Consider the following 21,946-nt stretch of genomic DNA (forward strand, 5'->3'; position numbering starts at 1 on the left):
CTTTAGATCATAAGTTAGTGGATATAATTAACTACTTGGTAGTTTTATGTATTAGGTTTTGTTAACTTTTTAATCTTTTTAGGCCATGTATATTATAACAATAAAATTTATGTGAATAATTTATTATTAAGTACTTAAATATTTTTCCAAGTGCAATGCTATGAAAAAAGTTTTCTTAAATAAAGTGAACGTAGTGATGCAAGTTCCAGAATAAAAACTATCAGACCAACAAAGAGGCCCACAGTTACCATTAAAAATATGGCATATAACTCCATAATGCCAAGGATCTGGAAGCTCTGCTCGTTGCGCAGATAGGTCTCGACCAGTTCCCACCTAGCCCAAACGGCCAGCAGGCCCACTGACCTCATCCACATGATCTCCTCGTTCAGTTGATCGATAAGGAAGGAGTGCTTTGCCAGATACATGGTCAACTGCATACTAATTATGTCCTCTGGAACAATCTCGAAGTGTGCTCCTGTTCCCTGCTCGCCCCTCTTATGGACTTTTTCCGCACTTAGTCGATTAAAGTGTATAAAGATATCCAGGGCAGAGGCAGTGACGTGTTGTCGAAGTTGATGATTTGCCTCTAGAAAGTACAGAGGATCTAACTCAGAGGTAGCCTCTAGCAGCCGGAATCTCATGTGCTGCACACTGGGAATCTCGTCTACCACTTCCTGGACAATTGGTGTCAGCACCACAGTATAGTTCTTCTGCACCAGCGATTCAATTGTCTGTGGCCATCGATTAAGCTGATGGGTTCTTATAAGATGATATAGTAATCCTTGATAGATTGTTCTTATGATCAAGGTATACATCATCAGCAATAAACAATAAAGACGAGCAGTATGCGCTTTGGGAGTCTCCAGCAGCGGCATACCCACAAAGATTAGCTCTAGATTTAGCCATGTACGGGATCTTATTCGTTCCGTTAACATCCTGTCTACGGCCAACTGAAGGAGAGCGGACAAGACTACCACGCCGAGGATTGCCATCCAGATCTGTAGGCGGTACGGATAGAAGAGGATGTCGAAGGAACTCAATTCATAGCTGGATGACAGGACACCAAAGACCTCGCGAGTCTGATGGTAATTGTTCGTCGAAGTGGCCATCATACTTCTGCCCACCGTCTGACGGATCCCACCCAGAGTTAGATCCGCCTCGCCATGTTGCAGCTAGAAAGTGATAAATTTAGTATTATTATTTTTTACTTAATTAGATTTCTTCTATGAAAGAACTCACCATCTCCAAAGCCTCATCCCTTACATTTCCGTGCACTTTTCGCACTGCGATGGTAAAGTTCATCTTCTCGGCTAGCGCTAAAAGTAGACGCCCTTCGTAGCCACCGCTTACAAACAGGATGGCCTCTTCATCTTCACTCAACCTTAGAAAAGGCGGGACATTCCAAAGGGCACATTTTAAGGGACAACCAAAAAAGTTCCTTAACTTCCGAGGGAATAACTCAGGTTCCACTAACGTACTACCATTATAGCGATTGATCAACTGCGGTTCCGAGTTTGCACAACCATTTTCCCCGAAGGGATAATAACTATAGAACAGGATGTCCCCATTGGACTTTTGCACCTGGATGCTGCAGTGAATCAATTGGTAGCGCCAGCAATAGTCAAAAATCAATCGCATCTCGCCCTGTAACAGACGATCCCTGGCCTGCAGGAATATGAAGTAGTGCTCATTGTAGTTATACTCCCGGGCATAGTACTCCATCCGGATTTCCTCAAACGCGGCGAAGGAGTCGGTGAATATGACGTTGTAGTGCCGACGACCTGGAACCGGACGCCATGGCACCCCACGCTCCACATTCACAATCTGCAGCGGTGCCAATCCCCATTGCCTGAACAATGTGTTCATCATTTCGTTGTAAAAATTGCAAGTGTGATTACTTCGACAGCAAAGGGTTAAGACCAGTGATGGCGTCACACTTAGTATATAGTGATGTACCACGTAGAGCAAAGACCGGGCCACGAACTCGTTAATGTGGTTCATCTGCTCCCCGGACAAGTCATAATAAGAGTTGAGCAGTGCGCTGATGTTCATTCCGGCGGGACTTCGAGCCGCTCAATAAAGAACTTAGATATCCTGACCAGGTTATTAAGTCTGAATCATTATTAAATTGAATGAAACTTATACGTTAACTACCCGGAAAAGTTTTGTGATTAATTGTTGTCACTAAATAGTTTTTGTAACCCGAAATATAGGTCAATACCGTGTAAGAAAAGTAATCAATAAAAATGTTAGTTACTTAATAATGTTACATTATATTGTAACAAAGATTACGAAGACATTATAAAAAATTAAAAGAAAATGAATTTAAAGTATTTATTTAACAATCCAGTTCCTTCTCCAAAACACGAGCTCTCCGACAAACACTACACCGGCCAGCAGGTACATCGCCGCCACGACCATGTAAATTCCCGAAAGCTTGGCATTGTTGATGTACCGCCGGCTGGTCATCTGCACCTCATCCCGTCTTAGGACTGATGCAAAGGACGCCCTTCGCCAGGCGAGGATAAATCCTGCTGCATCAAGTCGCCGGATTGCATCATCCACCTTCTCGTAGAGTAACGAATGCTTAGGCATGTACATTCCGGCATATTCGACATTCACGGGCTGTTTGACCACGTGATAGGCATTTGGATAGCTGGAGGAGTGCATAAAGGATAGGGCTACATCCCGATTAGCGACGGCGAATATTTTACGATTCCTATATTGCTGGAGGGCATTCAAAACGTCCCAATCGAATGGCGTGTCCAGAGAATGAAAACTATCCGGGTTCCGAGCTACTTGTGGCATCTCGAGTAGCAATCGGTGGGTATTCGCCGTGCATATACCCTGGAAACCATCCGCCATCAGTTGCTCCAGGGAAAATGATGGTGTACTGTACAGTTGCAGGCGGATCAGGTGAAAGAGCAGGGATTGATAGGATACTCGCAGGGGTATACTGGCCCACAGCCAATGGGCGGCAATCAAACGGTGCCTCCAGGGGCGTGGTAGGCGTGCTACGGCTGCCCCCAAAAGCAAGGCCATCACCTGAAGTCCACCACCACTCTCTCCATGGTTAGTTCTCCTTCCTGGCAGATAGATCACAAGGTGGATGAGCAGTGACAGGAGCAGTAGCAACCAAACGGATAGTTTAAAGGGAAACACCAGCAAGGAAAGAGAACTTAGGCGATAGCGTTCTGTCCGCAAAACAGCCACCAAATTGGCGGAGTAGTATGACATGGGCGTGGTCAGCAGTTGATTCCGGCGAGCCGTCTTCCGGAAGTACCCCATGCTTATGTTAGCACTACGCTGCAGGAGCTATAAATATAACAAATGGATTATTGGCTATTTATGGATACAGTTAAGTTTCAAGATATTTCATTTTTGAAAGCGGTTACAAAAAACCTGATATTAAAAATCTTAAGAAAACATTTTGAACTCACCTTTTCGATGGGTCCATCGTTGGCACCTTCCGCCAGACGATAGGCATTCGGTCGCAGCAGGGCAATATCGATCACCTCCAGGCTAAAGTTCATTTGACGTGCAAGGTGCTTTACCAGCTGAAACTCAAAGCCACTTGCTCCGCTGCGATTGTTCTTTGGATCCCAAAACAGCTCAACGAAGGGTGGCTGGTGCCAGGTGAGTACAGTTAGTGGACATCCGTGCATCTGGCTGACTTTATCTGGAAACATCTTGAAATTCCGCTTCCATTTGCGACCATCAAACGTGTTTACTAGCACGGGATGTGCCTCCTGGCAACTGTCCGCCGTATATGGAAAGTAGGTATAAATAAACACCTCCACTTGAGCGGTTTGGACCATTACATTGCAGTGCAGCCAAAAGTGGGCCAAACAGTGTTCCAGGATCAACTGCAGCTGCTTGGGGACCAGGTGATCCCGTGCCTGCAAGAAAATAAAGTAATAGTCCGGGTCATCAAAGTCCGCATTGTTGGCCGTAATGTTGGTGTCCCTGAAAAGGTAGATTATTATAGTTAAATATTACATTTTATTATTTTGATAAACTCACAACAATCCTACATATGAGTCTACCATTAACAGGTTAACTCGTTTCCTCCCGGGCACCAGATTAGCCACCAAATCAGGACGAATCCGGAAAAGTTGCACAGCCACCATTCGCCATGAATCCATCAGGTTGTTCAACATGTACTCGAACCAATGGGCGGTGCCCAGGTGTCGAGTGGAGATGGTCACCACCAGAGTAGTGCTTATTTGGGCTAACACATTTTCGATTACTAACCGCAGTGCCCTGACCACGAAGGCATTGGCTTCGTCCCCCTGCATGTCGATCCGCGAATGCTCCAGGTAACTCCTATAGATGGAAAGACCGTATCCGGAACTCAAGCTAGAATTCGGATTGTTCATGGCAAAGTTGAATGCTCGACTGTAAGGAAAGCACATTCAAATGGACTGGGTTATTGGGCTTTCCGGTTTATCATAGCCAGATCTTAACAGAGATTGCACTAATTAAAATCAAATACTAAAACAGTCTAATTACGATATGAAAATATTAGGGCTTGTGATTAGAAGTTGTAGGAGCTGTAAATGTTTTTAATAAATTAATACATTCCTAAGAACTGATTTAATTTATTAATCAATTTATTTAAATATTATCTTTGAAACTTTTTTATTTATTTTAACTATATACTCAGAGTTGAGTGTACACTTACATTAATCAAAGAAAAAATACCCACCACCTATAAATAGAACAGACCTGCACATTTCCAAAAATTTCCGATTGTCGACACCTGGTAAGGTACAACCATAACCACCACCTTATAGACCATATAAAGTTAGATAATAACGAGCGGCCAACTATCGAAAATAAATCCCTGGCTAATTGTCCAACTTGGTGCGTGACCTACAATAGTTTTGTTTGACTTAAGTTGATGAGATGCAAACAGAGACGGCATGGGCCAGGAATTCGCCTCGGCCACTTAATAAATCCGGCTGTATTCTTTCAGGATTCGGAGAGACAGACGGACATGAACGTGACTAGTCTGCTGAATTTTGAGTCGATGAAGTACATCGGCGCTCAGACGCAGGCGGCGTCCATAAATCATCACGTGGCCCAGGCTCTTCGGGTCTTCATTGAGGATTTTTACCAGCGAATCGCCCCCGCCTTCATTGTGGTCCTCTCCTGTCGGCGACCCAGTCCGATGAATTTCTACCGCAATATCATGCAGCTGCTCTACGAGAGCGTGGATACAATGATCATCCAGTTGGTCCTGATCGAGCTTAATCGTCCTCGACGAATCGAGGGACCAAGAACCCACAATCTGCTGCTAGTGGACTCTCTGGATGCGCTGCTGTAAGACGTGCCATTATTGGCTAAGTTATTGAAAAAATCCTTTTTTTTTTGGGAGAAATCAAATTTCAAATTTTTCGATAAGGGGTAACATCATTAAATTTTGCTAAAAATGGCAAACTTTTAACATATTCAACTGTGAACGCAGATCTGTTATTCTGTGAAAGTAAAAATTTCTGTTTTTTGTTGCTAACATCAGGATTTTTAAGGAAAATCTTTTTTAGGGACATTGAAATCCACACATACACTGCGGAGTCAGACGGCAGCGAGTACTACTTCATTTTCCTACAACAGAGGGACGCACTGATTCCACATGATATGCAGGGCGTGTTTGCGTACTGCTGGCGCCACCAGTTGATTAACTGCAACGTCATGACACAGAGTTCCGGTGGTCAGGTGCTCCTCCACACCTATTTCCCTTATGCGCCCGGCCATTGCAACGACTCGCATCCTACTCAGATCAATCAGTTCCTGGGTAAATCCTGGCAACATCAAGATTACTTTCCCTCCAAGTTACACAATCTCAATGGGTGTCCTTTGCTGGTTTTAGCAAGGAGACTAGCTCCGTTTTTCGAAATGGATGAAAGTCATCGGGAACTCCGAGGACTGGAAGGGCGCTTGTTGCAGGAATTATCCCACAGGATGAACTTTAGCATTCAGTTTACGGGATTGCAGGATCAGCGAAAGAATCGCACAATATGGTCCGAAAAGCAACTGCTCCAGAAGTTGGTAAGTTAACATTATCGTAATCGAAAAATCGATTAATACTACCATTGGCAGGTCCACGGACGTATTGCCCACCTAGCGATTGGTTATGTGAGGAAGCGCATCCAGTACTCGTCGAACCTAACTCCTGTATTTCCCCACTACTCGAACCGGCTGGTGGGTTGTCTCCTACTTAACGCACACAATCTGACCAGCATGGAGATATGGTCGTTTCCCTTCCAGGCACTCACTTGGATTTGCCTGTTTTCCAGTTTTTTTAGTATATCCTGCCTGTTGCTGCTCCATGGACGCGGGGTTGGGGATCGTGTGGCTCTAGTCATGGCGGTATATGCCGCTGCCCTCGGTTTGCCGATCGAACCTCCGGAGCGTCCATCACTGCAGTTGATCTTCGCAAGTTGGCTATTTTTTGGTCTGATCGTTAGGTCCATGTATTCGGCTTTGCTGTTCCTTATCCTGCGCTATCATCTACATCAGCGATTACCCGAAAGCCTACAAGATCTGACCAATGGTGGCTATGCGGCAGTGATGAGTCGGGCCACATTGCAAGATTTGAGGGAAGTGCCTAGTCTACACGAGATTCTGGAAATAAAAACCATGATTGTTAGCTCGGAAAGAGAGGATGAAGTTCTCCGCCAGTTGGACCGATGTTCCCTGCGAGATGGAGCTGGCTCACATCCTTTATTCTTTGGACTACTGTCCGAGAATGCATTGCTTTATTTAACCCAACGAGGCCATCGAGCAGGAGCGTATCACATTATACCCCAACACGTTTTAGAGCAACAGCTTGCCATTTATCTACAGAAGCACTCGCATCTGGTGGGTCATCTGGACCGCCTAGTCATGTCCATTCGATCTGTGGGCCTGCTGCATCACTGGGCTGGTCAGATGGCCAGCGAGCGGTATTTCCGTAGCCGATTTCTCTACCGGGAGAAGCACATCCAGTTGCCTGATCTTTGGGCAATATATCTACTAGCCGCAGGACTATATTTTCTTTCGTTGGTCGTCTTTATCTGTGAACTGCTGGCCGCCAGACTTGCTGGAAATACCGGAGTCTAAATTATAATAACTATTCAAAATATTTTAAAAATAAATTCCACTAAAATACAATTGAAAAGAACAATCGAAAATGTTTACTTATTTAAGGGAAATTAACAAACGGGTTTTATAAAACTTATAATAAAACACAACTACAGAAACTTAGGGACTTGCAGTTTTTGGTTAAAAAAAAAAAGTAAAAGTAAACGGCTTAATTACAGATTATTTTCAATCGCAATCTAATCATGAATATGAAAATGCATTTTTAAAGACAGAAAAAATAAAACTCGAACTGAGTGTTTTTTTTCTTTTAATTCTTTATTTTAATTTTATTTTGTATGCATTTAATGAATTTATTTAATTAAGATTTCAAATTTTACCGCAATAAAACCTAGTCTCTATTTAATTAATCAATGGTTCATAATTTTATTATGCAAATCACAAGATTTCGATAAATGCAGCTAAGCGCAAAAAAAGACACTTAACAATTATAAAAAAAACATAGAGCTTTTAACGATCACTGCGTTAGATCCATATTAAATGCAATTCTGGTTGAGAGTAGGGTTTCCAGGTGGCTTTACAACTTCTCTAAAAGAATGGAGGAGGCTCCACCACCGCCATTGCAAATTGAGGCACAGCCCAATTCGCCCTTTTTAAGGCTATGCGAAAGATGGGCCACCAGACGAGCTCCAGACATTCCAATCGGATGTCCAATGGATACAGCTCCACCATGGACATTGACCTTGGTGGGGTCCACATCCAGTTTTTTGATATTGGCCAACACCACCAGGGAGAAGGCCTCGTTGACCTCCCACATGGCAACGTCCTCCTTACGAACGCCGGCACGTTTTAGTAGTTTGGGAATTGCCAAAGCTGGAGCAATGGGAAAATCAATGGGATCGGTTTCCGCATCCTGGAAGGCCACAATTCTGGCCAAAGGCTTAATTCCCGCCTTCTGAGCGGCCTCAGCACTCATTAAAACCACCGCGGCACCACCATCATTCAATGTTGAGGCATTTCCAGCGGTCACAGTACCATTTTCCCTCTGGAAAACAGTGGCCAACTGTCCAAATTTATCAAAGTTCACGCGTTTGTATTCCTCATCCTCGGAGATTACAATCTCTGGCTTCCTTTTTTGCTGGATCTTCACGGGAGCAATCTCTTCCTGGAACACCTTATTAGCCCAAGCTGCAGCTGATCTCTTGTACGACTCAATGGCGAAGTCATCCTGTTGCTGTCGCGTGATCTCCAGTTTCTTGGCCGTATTTTCAGCACAATTGCCCATATGGAACTTGTTATAGACATCCCAAAGTCCATCAAAAACGATGCCATCAGTGAGATTTACGCCACCATAGGGAGTCGCGCCTCTCTTCAGGTAGTAGGGCACATTTGACATCGACTCCATGCCACCGGCAACGACCACATCCGCATAACCGAGCATTAAAGATTGAGCGCCCAACATCACAGATTTCATGCCCGAAGAGCAGACTTTGTTCACCGTGGTGCAACACACGTTGGTAGGGAGTCCAGCGAAAATGGCAGCTTGCCGGGCGGGAGCTTGTCCCAAACCAGCTGAAACCACGTTGCCCATTATAACTTCCTGGACATCGGTCTTTGCAATCCCTGCCTTTTCAATAGCGGCCTCAATGGCCCGAGCTCCCAGTTGGGTGGCCGTCAGTGGGGCTAATTGACTCTGGAAGCTGCCAATTGGTGTACGGGCAGCCGAAACTACCACAACCTCAGCTATTTTTGAGCTGTAAGTGCGCTGGGCGCTCCAGCGACGCGTGACCTGAAGTAGTCGGGCGGACATCTTGGAATTTAGTTAAATGTATAAACTAGCGCAGCAATCACACTTGGAAATAACAAAAATCCAATCAGAAGTCACACCAGAACCTGTTGCTTGCGTAACAAACCGGTCTATCGATAGGCAACAGCTGACACGGCACAGGGCTGGCAAATGTCAAACCGAAAAATAGGTAAAATCATCTTATGTTTATATTTTTGTTGTAGTTTTTAAATTAATATTTCAAAATTGATTTGTATGTCAATTATATAATCTTGCCAATATCAGACATACATTTAAAGCTGCATTCGATTAAAAATTATATAATTAAGTTTACTTTATACATTACACAGCACTGAAACTGCGTAAATTAAATTTAACGGAAATTGTTAAAGCAATTTCAGCCGTATACATATAAAAAGAAAGCGTTAAACATATACTTAATAAGCATAGTTTGAATAATTTTATTAAATGCCAAAAAAAAATGCTTAAATATACTTGTTTATTTAAACTAATGAAAATTGCACAATGAATGGCAGCGAAAAAAAGTAAAATCTTACTGCTAATAATACGCTTGCAAAATATGGCAATAAAAAAAATTGATGTTAAAAAAAAATCATATGTATATTACGGAACTTATTCCACATCACAACCTCTTAGTTTCCATGGTTTCCATGGCTCCAGAACTCTACAATGCCTCGCACCAGTCTGCTTAGATCACCATCTGATCGCGCGTTGATAGCTTCTGATGGCCGCTGGGCACCACCAATGATCGCCGCATGCGATTTCGCTGGAGTGAAGAGTTCCTCTCCCTCACTGATTGTCGGAGATGCTGGCGACGTGCTCCTCCTGGCCCGGTACCGCCGGCTGGTCCACTGCCTGCCTCCCTCTCCGCCGCATTCATGGCCGCCAGCAGTTCAAAGGCTTGTTTCTTTTGCTCTTTGGTCCAGAGATTGGCAACCGGAGGAACTGCCGCCGGCTGTTCTTGAGTGACTTGTGCCTTAAGAGCCAAAGGAGGTCGCTGTACGCGCACTGAAGCGGCTTGTGGACCCTGATTCACCGTTGGAAGGGATTTGGAGGACGCCTTAGAACCACGACTCAGGCCAAAAAGAGAGAGTATAGACTTCCTGCGGGTGGAGGAGGCTTGACTATCCCCGGAATCATTACTAGACACGCTTATCTGCATGGGAACGGAGGCAGGTGGAGGATTAATTGTCGGATTAACAACCGGAGGAGGAATATTCTCGATCCCGTAAGTGACAAATTTCTGAGGCGACTGAAAGGTAACCTTTCGCAAATTATTCAAGGATTTGGGAGCCGGCATGGTTGCCAAATTGAGTTTTGCAACTGTGGGAGACGTCTCATTTAGTTCGATAGTGCAGTAGGTGTCATCATGCTGGGACTTTACTGGCTTCCTGGGAGGAATGGGCGGTGCTAGTGATTGTCTACAACTGCAGGTATTCTTCTCCTGCTGAAGAAGTTTTTCTTGGAGCTGCCGCTCCAGCGATTGGACGCGCTGCTCAGCCAACTGTATCTCCTTTTCTCGGGCCTGTAGCTCCTCTAACTTCTGCTGTAAAAGCGATTCCTGAGCACGGATAGCATGAAGACGGGTCTTTAACACTTCATCAAAAATGTTTTGGGTGATGGCTCGAGGACTGTCAGCGGCCTCCTTTAGTGGTTGATTACTTAGGATTTCCTGGTGCTTTTGCTTGTCTCGATAATTCTTGAGTCGTCGCTCCTCCTCTAGTTCCACCTGCCTTTCCTCTGCTTGCTCTTCTCTCCTTATACTTTCATATAGGGCTGGATCCGAAAGCTGAAGTTTCTTTGAAGGAAAGATTTTTCGCTTAGCAGAGTAGAAGAGTTCACTTCTCAAATCTGGAGTGAAAACGCCAGTCACACTGAGTCTTCTTTGTCCATAACCTTCATTGAAGCTGTATTGTTCCGTAAACAAAGTACTGGAAAGTTCCGGCGCCACATCCAACTCATCTTCGTCTTCGAAGAGTTTACCTCCGATGGGAAACTTGTAAAAATCGTCTCCTGCTTCAATTAAATTCGGAAACTTGCCATCCAGGTCACTGATATTCCGCACCACTAGTGGATGCCTAATGATGACCTCGATGCCTGGACGCTGTTCATGATCAACAGCCAGCATGAAGGCAATGATCTCCTGCAGGTCGGCACTGTAGACTGTGGGAATGCGGCTGAACTCACCTTGGGCAATCTTTTCGGATAACTGATCAAAGGCTCTTCCCCGAAACGGCGGTCGCAAGGCACACATCTCGTAGACCAAACAGCCTACGGCCCAGACATCGCTTTTCCGGTCATATTTCCTGCCCCTCACCAATTCCGGACTCATATAATGTGGCGTGCCTACAAAAGAAGCTGCGAAGCTTTGATCCCTTCGCAGCATCCTGGCCAGGCCAAAATCTCCCAGTTTGGCATTTCCGGCAGCATCCAGGAAAATATTAGCTGGTTTGATATCACGATGCAGTATTGTGCCGTTAGGAATTTTATTGTGGCACACCTGAAGAGCTCGGCACAGTTGGAAGAGCACCTTCCATATATAGGGCTCCTCGAAACGTTGCCTTTGGGATCTTGCTAGCTGGACGATCTGGGCGAGATCGCCGCCGGCACAGCACTCCATTACTATATATATGGATTTGGCCTCTCGATTCACCAAATGATGGTAGTACTGCACTATATTTGGATGCTGGAGCTGCCGCAGAACACTGATCTCGGAGACCAAAGCCTCGCATTTGGCCTCATCCAATTCATCGTAGTTCATTCCTTTCCATGCAAACAGCTCCCCGGTGTTCTTATCACGCACTTTGTAGCAGGTGCCGAAGGATCCATTTCCCATCACGGCCAAGACCTCGTAGTCCTGCAGGGTTTTTCGCGAAAAGTCCATGCCTGCAGATTCCACTTCACTCATTTTTGATAAAACCTTTTAATTCTATTTTAGTATTCGCGCCACCTATTTCTTTCGATCCGCTCACTTTAAGATCCCAAAATGAATTAAGACTGGTTTTTGGGATGCAGGATTTTTGGGCTCTCTGGGTTTCTGGAATTCTCATTTTCGGGTACCTGAAAGAAATAGAGAGAAGAACAACAAGTGGACGAAGGAGAGAGCTGAGCACTTGGCGATGGCCCGCTAAAACTGGATATACAAGATAACTGTGCTGAAGATAACACAAACAAGGTAGATGTTGAAATAGCTTAATTGCCTCGTGATTTAGTATGAGGAAAAAGGAAGGGATAAAATAGTTATTATGTTACACTGGCTTACCTGCACATACATATGTATATGTAACTATATTTTCATATACAATTGTACTACAAATCTTAAAACAGCTTCTATTAAAATGTCCTAAAATATACAAGGCAATTATCTGTTTTATCTATTTTATCAGAATAATTAGAAGGCAAGCTAACCTGACCTTCATTACTATAACCATGAGCCTATGCAATGTACAATTTCATGTCTAGGTTAGCTATTTCTCCGCTAGACCCAGCAGCACTGTCATGTTTTTGTTCCACGTACATCTCTCGTTTACTTCCAGGAATGAAGATCACACTACTGCTCTCTCGATCGCAACTAGCAGTATAGGTAGGCACTTGCAAATATGCTAAATCTCTTTCTCTCGCTCATTCTCTCCCCCGCTGTGCCAGTGCACTTGTGAGTCAAAAATCTGGAAAATCCCACTCCCATTCCATTCGATCCCACTGCGCTTGTGTACAATCTGCTGACCATCGAAGACAATGGGCTAGAAAGAGGCAGCACGCACAAAATACAATTCCAACGATTCATCACGCTCAATTCTGAACTTGAACCCAAGAATACGAAACCCCTAACTGTTGGCCATAAAAATAAATTAGTTTTGCTGCATTGGCATTTCAATTTGCTGCCTTGTTTGGAAAAGTGGAAATGTCCTTATCGGATTTCATATTTCATATTTAGAAGAGATCGGTTCTCCACTTATCGCCAGTTCTGTCTAAGGGATTGACGGGATGCACTTGAAAACTTTAGCAGAGCCGCGCTAAGTAGAATATTGAGGTCATCTTTTGTACAAATAATAATCATAAAATCATTTATATTTTGTATCAATGGATAAGCAAACAAATAATTCATTGAGATATTCATAAACTAAACTTGAGATATTACTACCTAAGCCCCTAATCCGAACTAAAAAGAACTTAACTATCGAGTCTCTCTTTCTCTACCGCCGTAATGCCCAGGTAGAATCCATCAGAAACGAGTTGTCTCCTTAGATTTTCTTTGTTTTCGTCTTATCGTTAGACGTGTGTTGATGTTTTTATGGTTTTCCTCGGTAATACAAACAATGCCATGCAATCCTTCACAAATAAATCACGTTTCTAACCACAGATCTGTTTTTCACTGCAGGTAAACGACGAGTCTTTTTCACATTTCTCCGGTTTATTGGTTAACAGTGAGTGGGAAAAAATAATATATATGTATGACTACTGCCAGGATTACCAGGATGGTTCCTTATCCCCGCTGCCACCGGAGCGACCGTACAGTGCGCTCTTGTCCCGGAACATGGTCATGCGTTCCGTTTCTTTTTTGTCCAGGAAGTGTCCGATGGCAAATCCGAGTAGTGGCAGGGCGCCCCACAGTGCACGCTTATCCAGTCCTAAGACCATGATATTATCGCCTATGTGTTTCTTCTATCGCTGATCCTTTAGCTGGGCGCTGTATGCCAACTGAAGCTGTTGGCGTTTCCACTCGCGGGTGTGCGACCAATCTGCGTAAATCGATCCGACTGCAACAGTGGGAAAGAATATCACTGCGCCGTACTTTCGAGCCAATTGCACCAAAATCCCACTGCCCATAGGTCTGCAAGACAAGCACACGAGATGCGGATTTATGAGACACAAATGTGATGTGTGTGCGATTTGTTATGTTATGGAGGAGACTTTTGCCGGATTACGTAATGAAAATGACTGATATCTCCCAAGCGACGAGTTATTTCTATTAGTTTGTCCAGCCCATGCTTACACCGCGCCTGGATCAAGCCTTAAACAGCGTTTTTAGTGACTTTTTTCTTGGTTTTAAACACCAAATTGATAAATTAGTTTTGTTTTTAACTTACTTATAGCATCGATAGCACCAGGGCTGTCGACTCGTTTTTAGTTCAGTGAATTTTATGGTGGTAGGCTATCGATTATCCATGGTGGGGATGCCACCTAAGGAAAAATCTTTCAATCAGCTATAAGCTGGCCATTTTGTAATTTGAGTGAATTAGGCAAAACAAATCTTTAAATGAGAAAGACATGGATCTTTATATGACAAAAATACATTAAGAAAATGTACGGACCGACTTTCGATAATTAATACTTAGAAAGTCTTCTACAAATATTTCAAATTAAGTCGCTTATCGATAAATGGGCTTGGACTTATCGAATTTTAGTCATCTCTAAGCCGCCCGTCAATTGTTTTCATGAATTGACGTGTCTTGTCAAATGCGAAAAAATCCAAAATAAACCGTAAACACACTCGCATGGAGTTCCTGAAGAGTGGCATAAAGACGGTGCTGGGCAGCACGGAACCTGGCCAGCAACCAAGTGCTGCCGAGACAGTGGAGAAGCTGGTGGACCGCGTCTACTCCTCAACGCTCCTGGAGGATCGACGGGATGCTTGTCGGGCACTGAAAGCACTGTCTCGCAAATACCGTATCGAGGTGGGTGCCCAAGGCATGCCACCGTTGGTACAGGTGCTTCAGAACGATGGACAGGATGCAGAGATCATTAGCTATGCCTTGGACACACTGTGCAACGTGGTAACCAGCGAGGAGTTCGACGAAGAAGCGGACAATCCCACGGTTACGGTGAATGTGGGCGAGCAGTTCACGGAGATGTTCATCAAAACGCCGGAGCATGTTACCCTGGTCATGAGCTACTTGGATGAGTATGATTTTCGAGTTCGCCGTGCCGCCATTCAACTGATTACGTCCCTCATCTCAAACAAGACACGGGAACTGCAGGATCTGGTCCTCGTCAGCCCAATGGGCGTGTCAAAGCTGATGGATCTACTGACGGACAGCCGCGAGGTAATCCGCAACGATGTATTGCTGCTGCTAATCGAACTGACCAAGGGCAACTCGAATATTCAGAAGATTGTGGCCTTTGAAAACGCTTTCGACCGCCTGTTCGAGATCGTGCGGGAAGAGGGCTGTTCCGATGGCGGTATCGTAGTGGAGGACTGTCTCATACTGCTATTGAATCTCCTCAAGAACAACTCTAGTAATCAGCAATTCTTCAAGGAGGGGAGCTACATCCAGCGATTGGCACCAATGTTTGAGCTTTCGCAGGATTCGGAGGAGGCCGGATGGTCACCACAGAAGATCTCGAACTTCCACTGCTTACTGCAGGTAGTTCGAGCACTTGTCACTCCCAGTAATCAACAACAAGTGGTAGCCGCTTGCCAGCGTGTCATGCAAAAGTCCCGTCTGCTCCATGCTCTCTGTGAGATTCTAATGAGTAGCGGTGTACCGGCAGATATACTTACGGAGACTATAAATGCGGTGGCAGAGGTGGTGCGTGGCGATCGGGACAACCAAGATGAACTGGGAAGGGTTATGGCCCCGAGTAGTCCTCCCAGACCGGCAATTGTAGTCCTCTTAATGTCTATGATCAATGAGAAACAACTGCTGGCTCTGCGATGCGCCGTTCTCTACTGCTTTGAGTGCTTCCTTTATCGCAATTCCGATGGTCAGCGGGCGGTGGTTCAGACCCTTCTGCCCTCCAGTACCTCCGATGTCAGTGCCCTGTCAACGGGACAACTCCTTTGCACCGGACTTTTCTCCACAGATGCCCTAGCCAACTGGTTCTCCGCTGTGGCCCTGATGCACTCTCTTGTGGAGAATGTAGCCCTTAAAGAGGAATTACTGCGCGTTCTGCTGGCAACTCCCGGTGGTCAAAGGCCCATTACGTTGCTTGAGCAGTGCACTAATCTCATGCAGCAGGAACGTTATCGGTTACAGAGCAAGGTGGGTCTGCTAATGCTTCTCAGTTTATGGCTAGCACATTGCCCTGGAGCGGTAAAGGCTATGCTAGAGACGCAGGGCACCATGGCCTATCTGACCGCCCAACTCTGCTCTAACGAGCACGACGAACGTGAGTTTTTGGTCCAGGGCATGTGTGCCTTCCTCATGGGCCTGTGCATTCAGTTCAATGATAACTCGTTGCCCGGACAAAAGCGCGAGGACATCAGCCAATTGATTATCAAGCGAATCGGCCAGGAGAGCTTCTGCAACAAACTAGCGGAGGTGTCGAGGCACGAGGCCTACAGTCGGGCTTGTAAGCAGGCGCAAATACGGGCAAAATCGGCCGGAGAACTTCTGCTCGACTACGAGTATTGCAAGCTGTACAAGGGATTAGAGGCACTGATTGCCAAACTGGTCAGTGGATTCGATGTGGATGGCATAGAACTGACCGAACTCACTCTGAGTTCTGAAGCTTCTGCTTTGGTCTCACAGTACAAAGGGATAATCCGTGGCATGGATGCCCAGATTCAAGGGCTTCAACAATCCACTAAAGACCTTGAGCAGGAAAATGCAGAGCTGAAGGAAAAGCTCGGCGAAGAGCAGTCGCTAAATTCCCAGCTTTCAGATCAAAACACATTGCTTAAAGCGCAGCTGGGGGCTTCAGCGGGTCAAGTAAAATCCGCTCAAGGAGCAGAAACCACGACTGCCAACGTGGAGGAGCTAAATGCCGCACGCTACCAGGCTAACATGTACTTCGCTGAAAATATAAGGCTGACCAAGGACCTGGAGACGCTACGTCAACAGTTGACGGCCGAGAAACAGCGTGCAGATACGGCACTAGAATCACTGGCAGCTACGCAAAAGGATCAGGAGGATTTGCTCGAACTGCTGGCCGACCAGGAGTCCAAACTGACGAGATATGAGGAGGCGGCCACGACTATTCCCTTCTCAACTTCTAATCAAGCTCCTAGTGGGCCAGTAACTGAGGAAGAGAGTCCAATTCCAAGTGGCACTGCCAGCAGATAAGGATCGTTGCTGACCACGTATTAATACTGGAATTCCCTCGACTGCCCTTAAAACACTTCTAACTATTTTATATACACACATTCTACTTTATTTTTATTTATATATATTTTACTCACGTACAGAATATACGTCTATAGATCGAAATTTAAACAAAATCTAAGATGTGTTTTTGGCGGGAACTACAGCAAATCGCAAAAGATAGATAGATATTTAAATACGCGCACATTTTCCTATTTTCATCTCTTTCCAATTCGTTTCTTTCCTTTTTGCTTTTTTGGTTTTCTAAAGGCCAAATATTAAATACCCTTTAATGAAAAATTTGATTTCTTATTTGTCATAAGCGTCTTTAAAAAGTTGAATTTATGCTCTCTTACTTATGTACTCTTTTTGAACTTTTCCCGACCAGTTAATTACAATTTATTTATATTTGAATATTCCGTTTAAAGAAATGAAATATATATTAATCAGCTAATAATGCCAAAACATATTAAACATGAAATATTGTCAGAACTGTTGCATTTACCTGACGGAAAAATAAAATAAATAAAAGTTAATATATTAACATTCAAACGCATTATTTTGCCTCTTTCTTAGGGGCACATCTTACAGGTAAATCAAAAGACAACACCTTCACTGGAAAACAAATTCAACACTACACAACGCATTGTATACCATTTTTTCACATTTATTTAACATAAATGGTTACAAAGTTTCTTTTTTCCTCTCGTAGATCATTCAGATCTGATCTACGTTCAGTTTCTGCTTAAATGAAGAATGTGGGTTCCGTGTCTGCGGCATTTACTTCTTGTCGCTCGAGATGGAGCTCTTGGACTCGCGGATAGAGGCGGAACGGCGACGCTTGGCCTCCTCACGCTTAGCCTTAGATTCCTTCTTGCGCTGGACCAACAGCTTAGCGTAGTCGGCGGCAGCCTCCTTGGAAGCCGTCTGGCGCTTCTTCTTCAGCGCAATACGACGGTGCTTGCGCTGCAGCACAACAGGGGTGATCAGACGCTGGATCTTGGGGGCCTTGGAGGTGGCCTTCTTGTTGTCCTTGGCGGGCAGAGGGCGACGCACAACGAAGCGACGCACATCATCTTCCTTGCTCAAGTTGTAGAGCTTGCGGATCTTGCTGGCACGCTTGGGTCCCAGACGACGGGGGATGGTCGTGTCGGTAAGGCCGGGGATGTCTTGCTCGCCCTTCTTCAGCACAACCAGAGCCAGCACAGACATGTTGGCGTCCACGATGCATCCGCGCACAGACTTGCGCTTACGCTCACCAGTACGGCGTGGACGGTAGCACGAGTGTCCCTTCTTCAGGAGCAGGCGAACACGACCTAGTTAAAGGTATATTTGTTAATTCATTCTTTTTTAATTATGATGTTTGGATATTGCCAGGGATTGGAAGGTAACTAGATAAATTATCATTCCGACATTGAAAATTAAATATACTCTGTTTTACCAAAATCCAAACATTTCTATCTAAAATTGTTTACTTTTTCTAAACAGATAACCAATTCCTAGGTTATGTCCAAAAAAAATGTGGTACGGTTGATTGGATTAGTTTTGAAGAAATTAAAGCATATTCACTATTTTCCCAATGACCAAACATCGTTTTATAACCTTATTATGATGTCCTAACTAACATTCTAAGATATATTTCTTATATGGCATACTGTAAATTACTATGAAGGAAATAAACAAATATTTTAAAACCGCAAACGTAAGTTTTGTTAGAAAACAGTATTTTTAAAAAGGGAGATAGATAAATCTTTAGATCAAATGCAGGTATTTGCCATAATTGGAATTTTGCATAAATAATTTTTGAGCTTTTTCCTAACAAAATTATATATAATTCCATGAGGATTGAGTACAATATAGAAACTATAAAAAGTAATAGGAACCAACTAAGGTTGTATAGACTCTTTTACGAATTTGGCAACTAAGGCAGCTACAAACAGTTAAACCCTCTAGATCCCTCCAATCACTACATATCTTATAAAAATTGCAATTTTAAACTCACCGTGGGTCAGGACACCCTGCTTCATGGGGAATCCCTGCTTGTCGTTGCCACCGGCAATGCGCAGCTGGTAGCCCTTCCATTCGTCACCGAGGATATCGGCCTCCACAATCTGTCCCATACGCTTCTCGTAGAAGACACGCAGCTTGTGCTCATCGACAACCTCGAACAGCTTTTGGCATCCCGTAGCGGGATAGGAAACGTTGAGCTGCAACACACAACAAAAAAAAACAAGTCACACACAATGTAGATGTTGTCCACAAAAAATATACAATATAAGAATTGGATAAAATATCATCTACGGATTTAAACGCAATCACTGGTTATTTTCGCTCGCAATTCTATCTGTTCACAACGCCAGTACTTGCGCTTTAGCATTTTGGCAATATTTCTTAATGTACACTGGGCTTATCAATTTAAATTCACAAATTTTCAGCACACCTTCATATTGTCGGTCTGTTTGCACGCAACGCAGAAAAAAAAAGAATCGGCCGAGGTCTGTTGGCTGCCAGCGCAGGGTTGGAAAAGACCGATAGGAGGAAGTAGAGATGGGTCGTCGATTGTTTGCCGGCATATATCGATAGATGTCGGTCACGGCGATATTTGTTTACTATTTTATTAATATGGATATTAGCCGGATTTTGGTTGAGTATTAATTTATACATACCGGTCCACTATTAAATAGATTTTTGTAAGCTTTCTTCTGTCTTCTATTTACATTTTATAAGATATGTTATGAAGTAGGAAAATGTACTTTATAATAGTTTTTCTTTGTTAATTATTTTAAAATTGTCTATAAGTAAGTATAATTTCAAAATCATTTTACTTTCCTAATATTAATATTTTAAAGATTGAAATAAAAAACAACAAAACATTATTACAATTTTAAAATCTTCGTCTAAGGTCAACGTAAGCTTTAAAAATTATATACGTGTGTCTGAAATCTCTTATTTATAAAATGTATACAACTAAAAAGAAATCGAAAGTAACTTATTTTTCCTATATTTATATATTATGGGTTTCATAAAAATCTTTTTTATAAAGTGACTTCACATATTTGTAATTGTCATTTCAAAGTATATAAGCCTATCGAAAGCCAGCACTTTCATAAGGTTGCCAGACTTACAAAAAATGTGTTTTGTTTTTTGAATTGCTGACTAGCTGGCAGCTCTACTAATTTGTTGCAACACGTGTAGTGATTACCTTTTTTTTGCATTATTATATCGTTTGAATTTTAAGAATATCAGGGCAAAATGGGCAAGCCGAAAAAGGCCAATGTTGCGACGATCAAGAATGTAAACCTGGAGAAGCAGATCACGGAGGGAAAAGTTGCCAAAAACAAGACCAAGGATAAGGTCAAGCTGCGGGCCGAGGAATCGTCGGTAAGATATGCGGTTTTCACATTGTGTTGATTTAATAATGTTAAAACCTTTCCCTAGAACATAGATGCCAGGAGCAGCCAGAAGATCCTAGCCGCTGCCAAGCTGCAGCAGTTAGAACTAGACGAAGAGAATTTTCCCAGCTTGGTGTCCGTTAGGAAAGTCAACTTCAGTTTAAGTAAGTGCACAAAATAACCACTTCTCATAATAGCTTAGGGATTTCAATTTGATTATAATAATTATTTAGTTCTGAACCCGATTCATCTCAATTTGACCACGATTAACTAAGTGTATAACTTTCCTTTCTCCGTAGACGACGGCAATGCTAAAGAAGATGAAGAAGTTAATGAGACGGACTTTATGGCCGATCTGGACATGGATGACGACGATGTGGCTGCCTTTGAGCGCTTTCAGCAACCAGCGCAGGAGGGCAAGCGCACGTTGCATCTCTCCAAGATGATCATGCAAAAGATCCAAGAAAAGGAGGCCGACATACACACCAAGATCTCTGACGAAGGTTCGCTGAAGATCGAAGAGATCGACCCAAAGGTGAAGGAGATGTACGAGGGTGTACGAGATGTGTTAAAACGCTATCGCAGTGGGAAGATCCCCAAAGCTTTCAAGATCATACCAAAGCTACGAAACTGGGAGCAGATTCTTTTCATCACCGAACCTCATAATTGGAGCGCTGCTGCCATGTTCCAGGGAACCCGAATCTTCTGCTCGGTACTGTCCCAAGCGATGGCCCAGAGATTCTATAATCTAGTGCTACTTCCACGTGTTCGTGACGATCTCTGCGAATATAAGAAGCTGAATATGCATCTGTACAATGCACTGAAGAGGGCTCTCTTTAAGCCGGCTGCCTTTATGAAAGGCATCATCCTCCCGCTGCTGGAGGGCGGCGATTGTACGCTGCGCGAGGCCATAATCTTTGGCAGCGTGGTTGCCCGAAGCTCTATTCCCGTCTTGCACTCTTCCGCCTGCCTGCTAAAAATATGCGAAATGGCTTACTCAGGCGCCAATTCCATTTTTATACGCTACTTCCTCGATAAACGGTATGCTCTGCCCTATCGCGTCGTGGATGCCGCCGTCTTTCACTTTTTGAGGTGAGTTCACTGTGTGATCATTAAAATGAAATGATAAAATGCCAAGATTATTTTACCTTTTTGAATAACTTTTTTTTTTTCAGATTTGAGAACGATAAGCGAGAATTACCAGTACTATGGCATCAGAGCCTGCTCACCTTTGCCCAGCGCTACAAGAACGATATATCATCCGAGCAGAGGGATGCACTGCTCCAGCTCCTGAAGTATGTAAATTGAAACATATTAATAACTTGACCACTCATTGCTACAACTAATGATTTAAAATTGCAGGAAAAAGAGCCATTTTAAGATCACACCCGATGTAAGGAGGGAACTACAGGCGGCAAGCTGTCGTGATGTGGAGATGATGGAGACAGATAATGGTTTGGCTGGGCAACCAGCCAAGATGTATACAGATGCCGATGTAGAATACGAGGGCTGAGAAAGGATTGGCGTAGATTACATTTAAGATAAAATTGTTTTACTATTTAATAACTCGATAGTCTATATATAAATGTATGTAAATATACCTACATATGCAGTTAAAATCTAATTCAGAGGTTTGTCTT

At 43.7% G+C, this 21,946-nt stretch overlaps 10 protein-coding genes across 12 annotated transcripts; 3 read left to right on the forward strand and 7 right to left on the reverse strand.

Moving 5' to 3' along the window:
• Positions 1 to 158: 158 nt before the first annotated feature.
• LOC108117424 lies at positions 159 to 2,052 on the reverse strand. The gene is made up of 2 exons (XM_017229837.2): positions 1,240 to 2,052; positions 159 to 1,172 (listed from the first exon to the last, which is right to left on the reverse strand). The coding sequence occupies exons 1-2, from the start codon at positions 2,050 to 2,052 to the stop codon at positions 159 to 161; spliced, it is 1,827 nt and encodes a 608-aa protein (XP_017085326.1).
• Positions 2,053 to 2,334: 282 nt separating this feature from the next.
• On the reverse strand, positions 2,335 to 4,379 carry LOC108117411. Its single transcript, XM_017229819.1, has 3 exons — positions 4,024 to 4,379; positions 3,441 to 3,966; positions 2,335 to 3,315 (listed from the first exon to the last, which is right to left on the reverse strand). Exons 1-3 carry the CDS (start codon positions 4,377 to 4,379, stop codon positions 2,335 to 2,337), a joined length of 1,863 nt encoding a protein of 620 aa, XP_017085308.1.
• Positions 4,380 to 4,999: 620 nt separating this feature from the next.
• Positions 5,000 to 7,277, forward strand: LOC108117437. The gene is made up of 4 exons (XM_017229857.2): positions 5,000 to 5,325; positions 5,547 to 6,051; positions 6,103 to 6,290; positions 6,429 to 7,277. Exons 1-4 carry the CDS (start codon positions 5,000 to 5,002, stop codon positions 7,102 to 7,104), a joined length of 1,695 nt encoding a protein of 564 aa, XP_017085346.1. The 3' UTR covers positions 7,105 to 7,277.
• Positions 7,278 to 7,484: 207 nt separating this feature from the next.
• On the reverse strand, positions 7,485 to 9,009 carry LOC108117438 (acetyl-CoA acetyltransferase, mitochondrial). The gene has a single exon (XM_017229858.1). The coding sequence runs from the start codon at positions 8,891 to 8,893 to the stop codon at positions 7,661 to 7,663; it is 1,233 nt and encodes a 410-aa protein (XP_017085347.1). The 5' UTR covers positions 8,894 to 9,009; the 3' UTR covers positions 7,485 to 7,660.
• A 292-nt stretch (positions 9,010 to 9,301) lies between these two features.
• Positions 9,302 to 12,027, reverse strand: LOC108117413 (serine/threonine-protein kinase Nek2). The gene has a single exon (XM_017229821.2). It carries the CDS (start codon positions 11,796 to 11,798, stop codon positions 9,579 to 9,581), a length of 2,220 nt encoding a protein of 739 aa, XP_017085310.1. The 5' UTR covers positions 11,799 to 12,027; the 3' UTR covers positions 9,302 to 9,578.
• Positions 12,028 to 13,282: 1,255 nt separating this feature from the next.
• LOC108117430 (NADH dehydrogenase [ubiquinone] 1 beta subcomplex subunit 1) lies at positions 13,283 to 13,528 on the reverse strand. The gene has a single exon (XM_017229843.2). It carries the CDS (start codon positions 13,526 to 13,528, stop codon positions 13,358 to 13,360), a length of 171 nt encoding a protein of 56 aa, XP_017085332.1. The 3' UTR covers positions 13,283 to 13,357.
• An 18-nt stretch (positions 13,529 to 13,546) lies between these two features.
• LOC108117431 lies at positions 13,547 to 14,077 on the reverse strand. Of its 2 annotated transcripts, none has more exons than XM_017229844.2 (2): positions 13,978 to 14,077; positions 13,547 to 13,721 (listed from the first exon to the last, which is right to left on the reverse strand). In XM_017229844.2, exon 2 carries the CDS (start codon positions 13,715 to 13,717, stop codon positions 13,553 to 13,555), a length of 165 nt encoding a protein of 54 aa, XP_017085333.1. In that variant the 5' UTR covers positions 13,718 to 13,721; positions 13,978 to 14,077; the 3' UTR covers positions 13,547 to 13,552. The 2 variants fall into 2 exon arrangements, with proteins under 2 accessions (XP_017085333.1, XP_017085334.1); XM_017229845.2 differs by having other exon boundaries at positions 13,884 to 13,990.
• A 218-nt stretch (positions 14,078 to 14,295) lies between these two features.
• On the forward strand, positions 14,296 to 17,458 carry LOC108117427 (general vesicular transport factor p115). 2 transcript variants are annotated; one of them, XM_017229841.2, is made up of 2 exons: positions 14,702 to 14,792; positions 14,854 to 17,458. In XM_017229841.2, the coding sequence occupies exon 2, from the start codon at positions 14,890 to 14,892 to the stop codon at positions 16,894 to 16,896; it is 2,007 nt and encodes a 668-aa protein (XP_017085330.1). In that variant the 5' UTR covers positions 14,702 to 14,792; positions 14,854 to 14,889; the 3' UTR covers positions 16,897 to 17,458. The 2 variants fall into 2 exon arrangements, with proteins under 2 accessions (XP_017085329.1, XP_017085330.1); XM_017229840.2 differs by having other exon boundaries at positions 14,296 to 17,458.
• A 107-nt stretch (positions 17,459 to 17,565) lies between these two features.
• On the reverse strand, positions 17,566 to 19,466 carry LOC108117428 (40S ribosomal protein S6). The gene is made up of 3 exons (XM_017229842.1): positions 19,355 to 19,466; positions 18,917 to 19,121; positions 17,566 to 18,230 (listed from the first exon to the last, which is right to left on the reverse strand). Exons 1-3 carry the CDS (start codon positions 19,358 to 19,360, stop codon positions 17,695 to 17,697), a joined length of 747 nt encoding a protein of 248 aa, XP_017085331.1. The 5' UTR covers positions 19,361 to 19,466; the 3' UTR covers positions 17,566 to 17,694.
• A 583-nt stretch (positions 19,467 to 20,049) lies between these two features.
• Positions 20,050 to 21,930, forward strand: LOC108117434 (bystin). The gene is made up of 5 exons (XM_017229849.1): positions 20,050 to 20,295; positions 20,353 to 20,470; positions 20,606 to 21,398; positions 21,482 to 21,601; positions 21,669 to 21,930. Exons 1-5 carry the CDS (start codon positions 20,167 to 20,169, stop codon positions 21,817 to 21,819), a joined length of 1,311 nt encoding a protein of 436 aa, XP_017085338.1. The 5' UTR covers positions 20,050 to 20,166; the 3' UTR covers positions 21,820 to 21,930.
• Positions 21,931 to 21,946: the final 16 nt, after the last annotated feature.

Source organism: Drosophila eugracilis, unplaced genomic scaffold (assembly GCF_018153835.1).
Source record: "Drosophila eugracilis isolate 14026-0451.02 unplaced genomic scaffold, ASM1815383v1 contig_2147, whole genome shotgun sequence".
Classification (NCBI taxonomy): Eukaryota; Metazoa; Arthropoda; class Insecta; order Diptera; family Drosophilidae; genus Drosophila; species Drosophila eugracilis.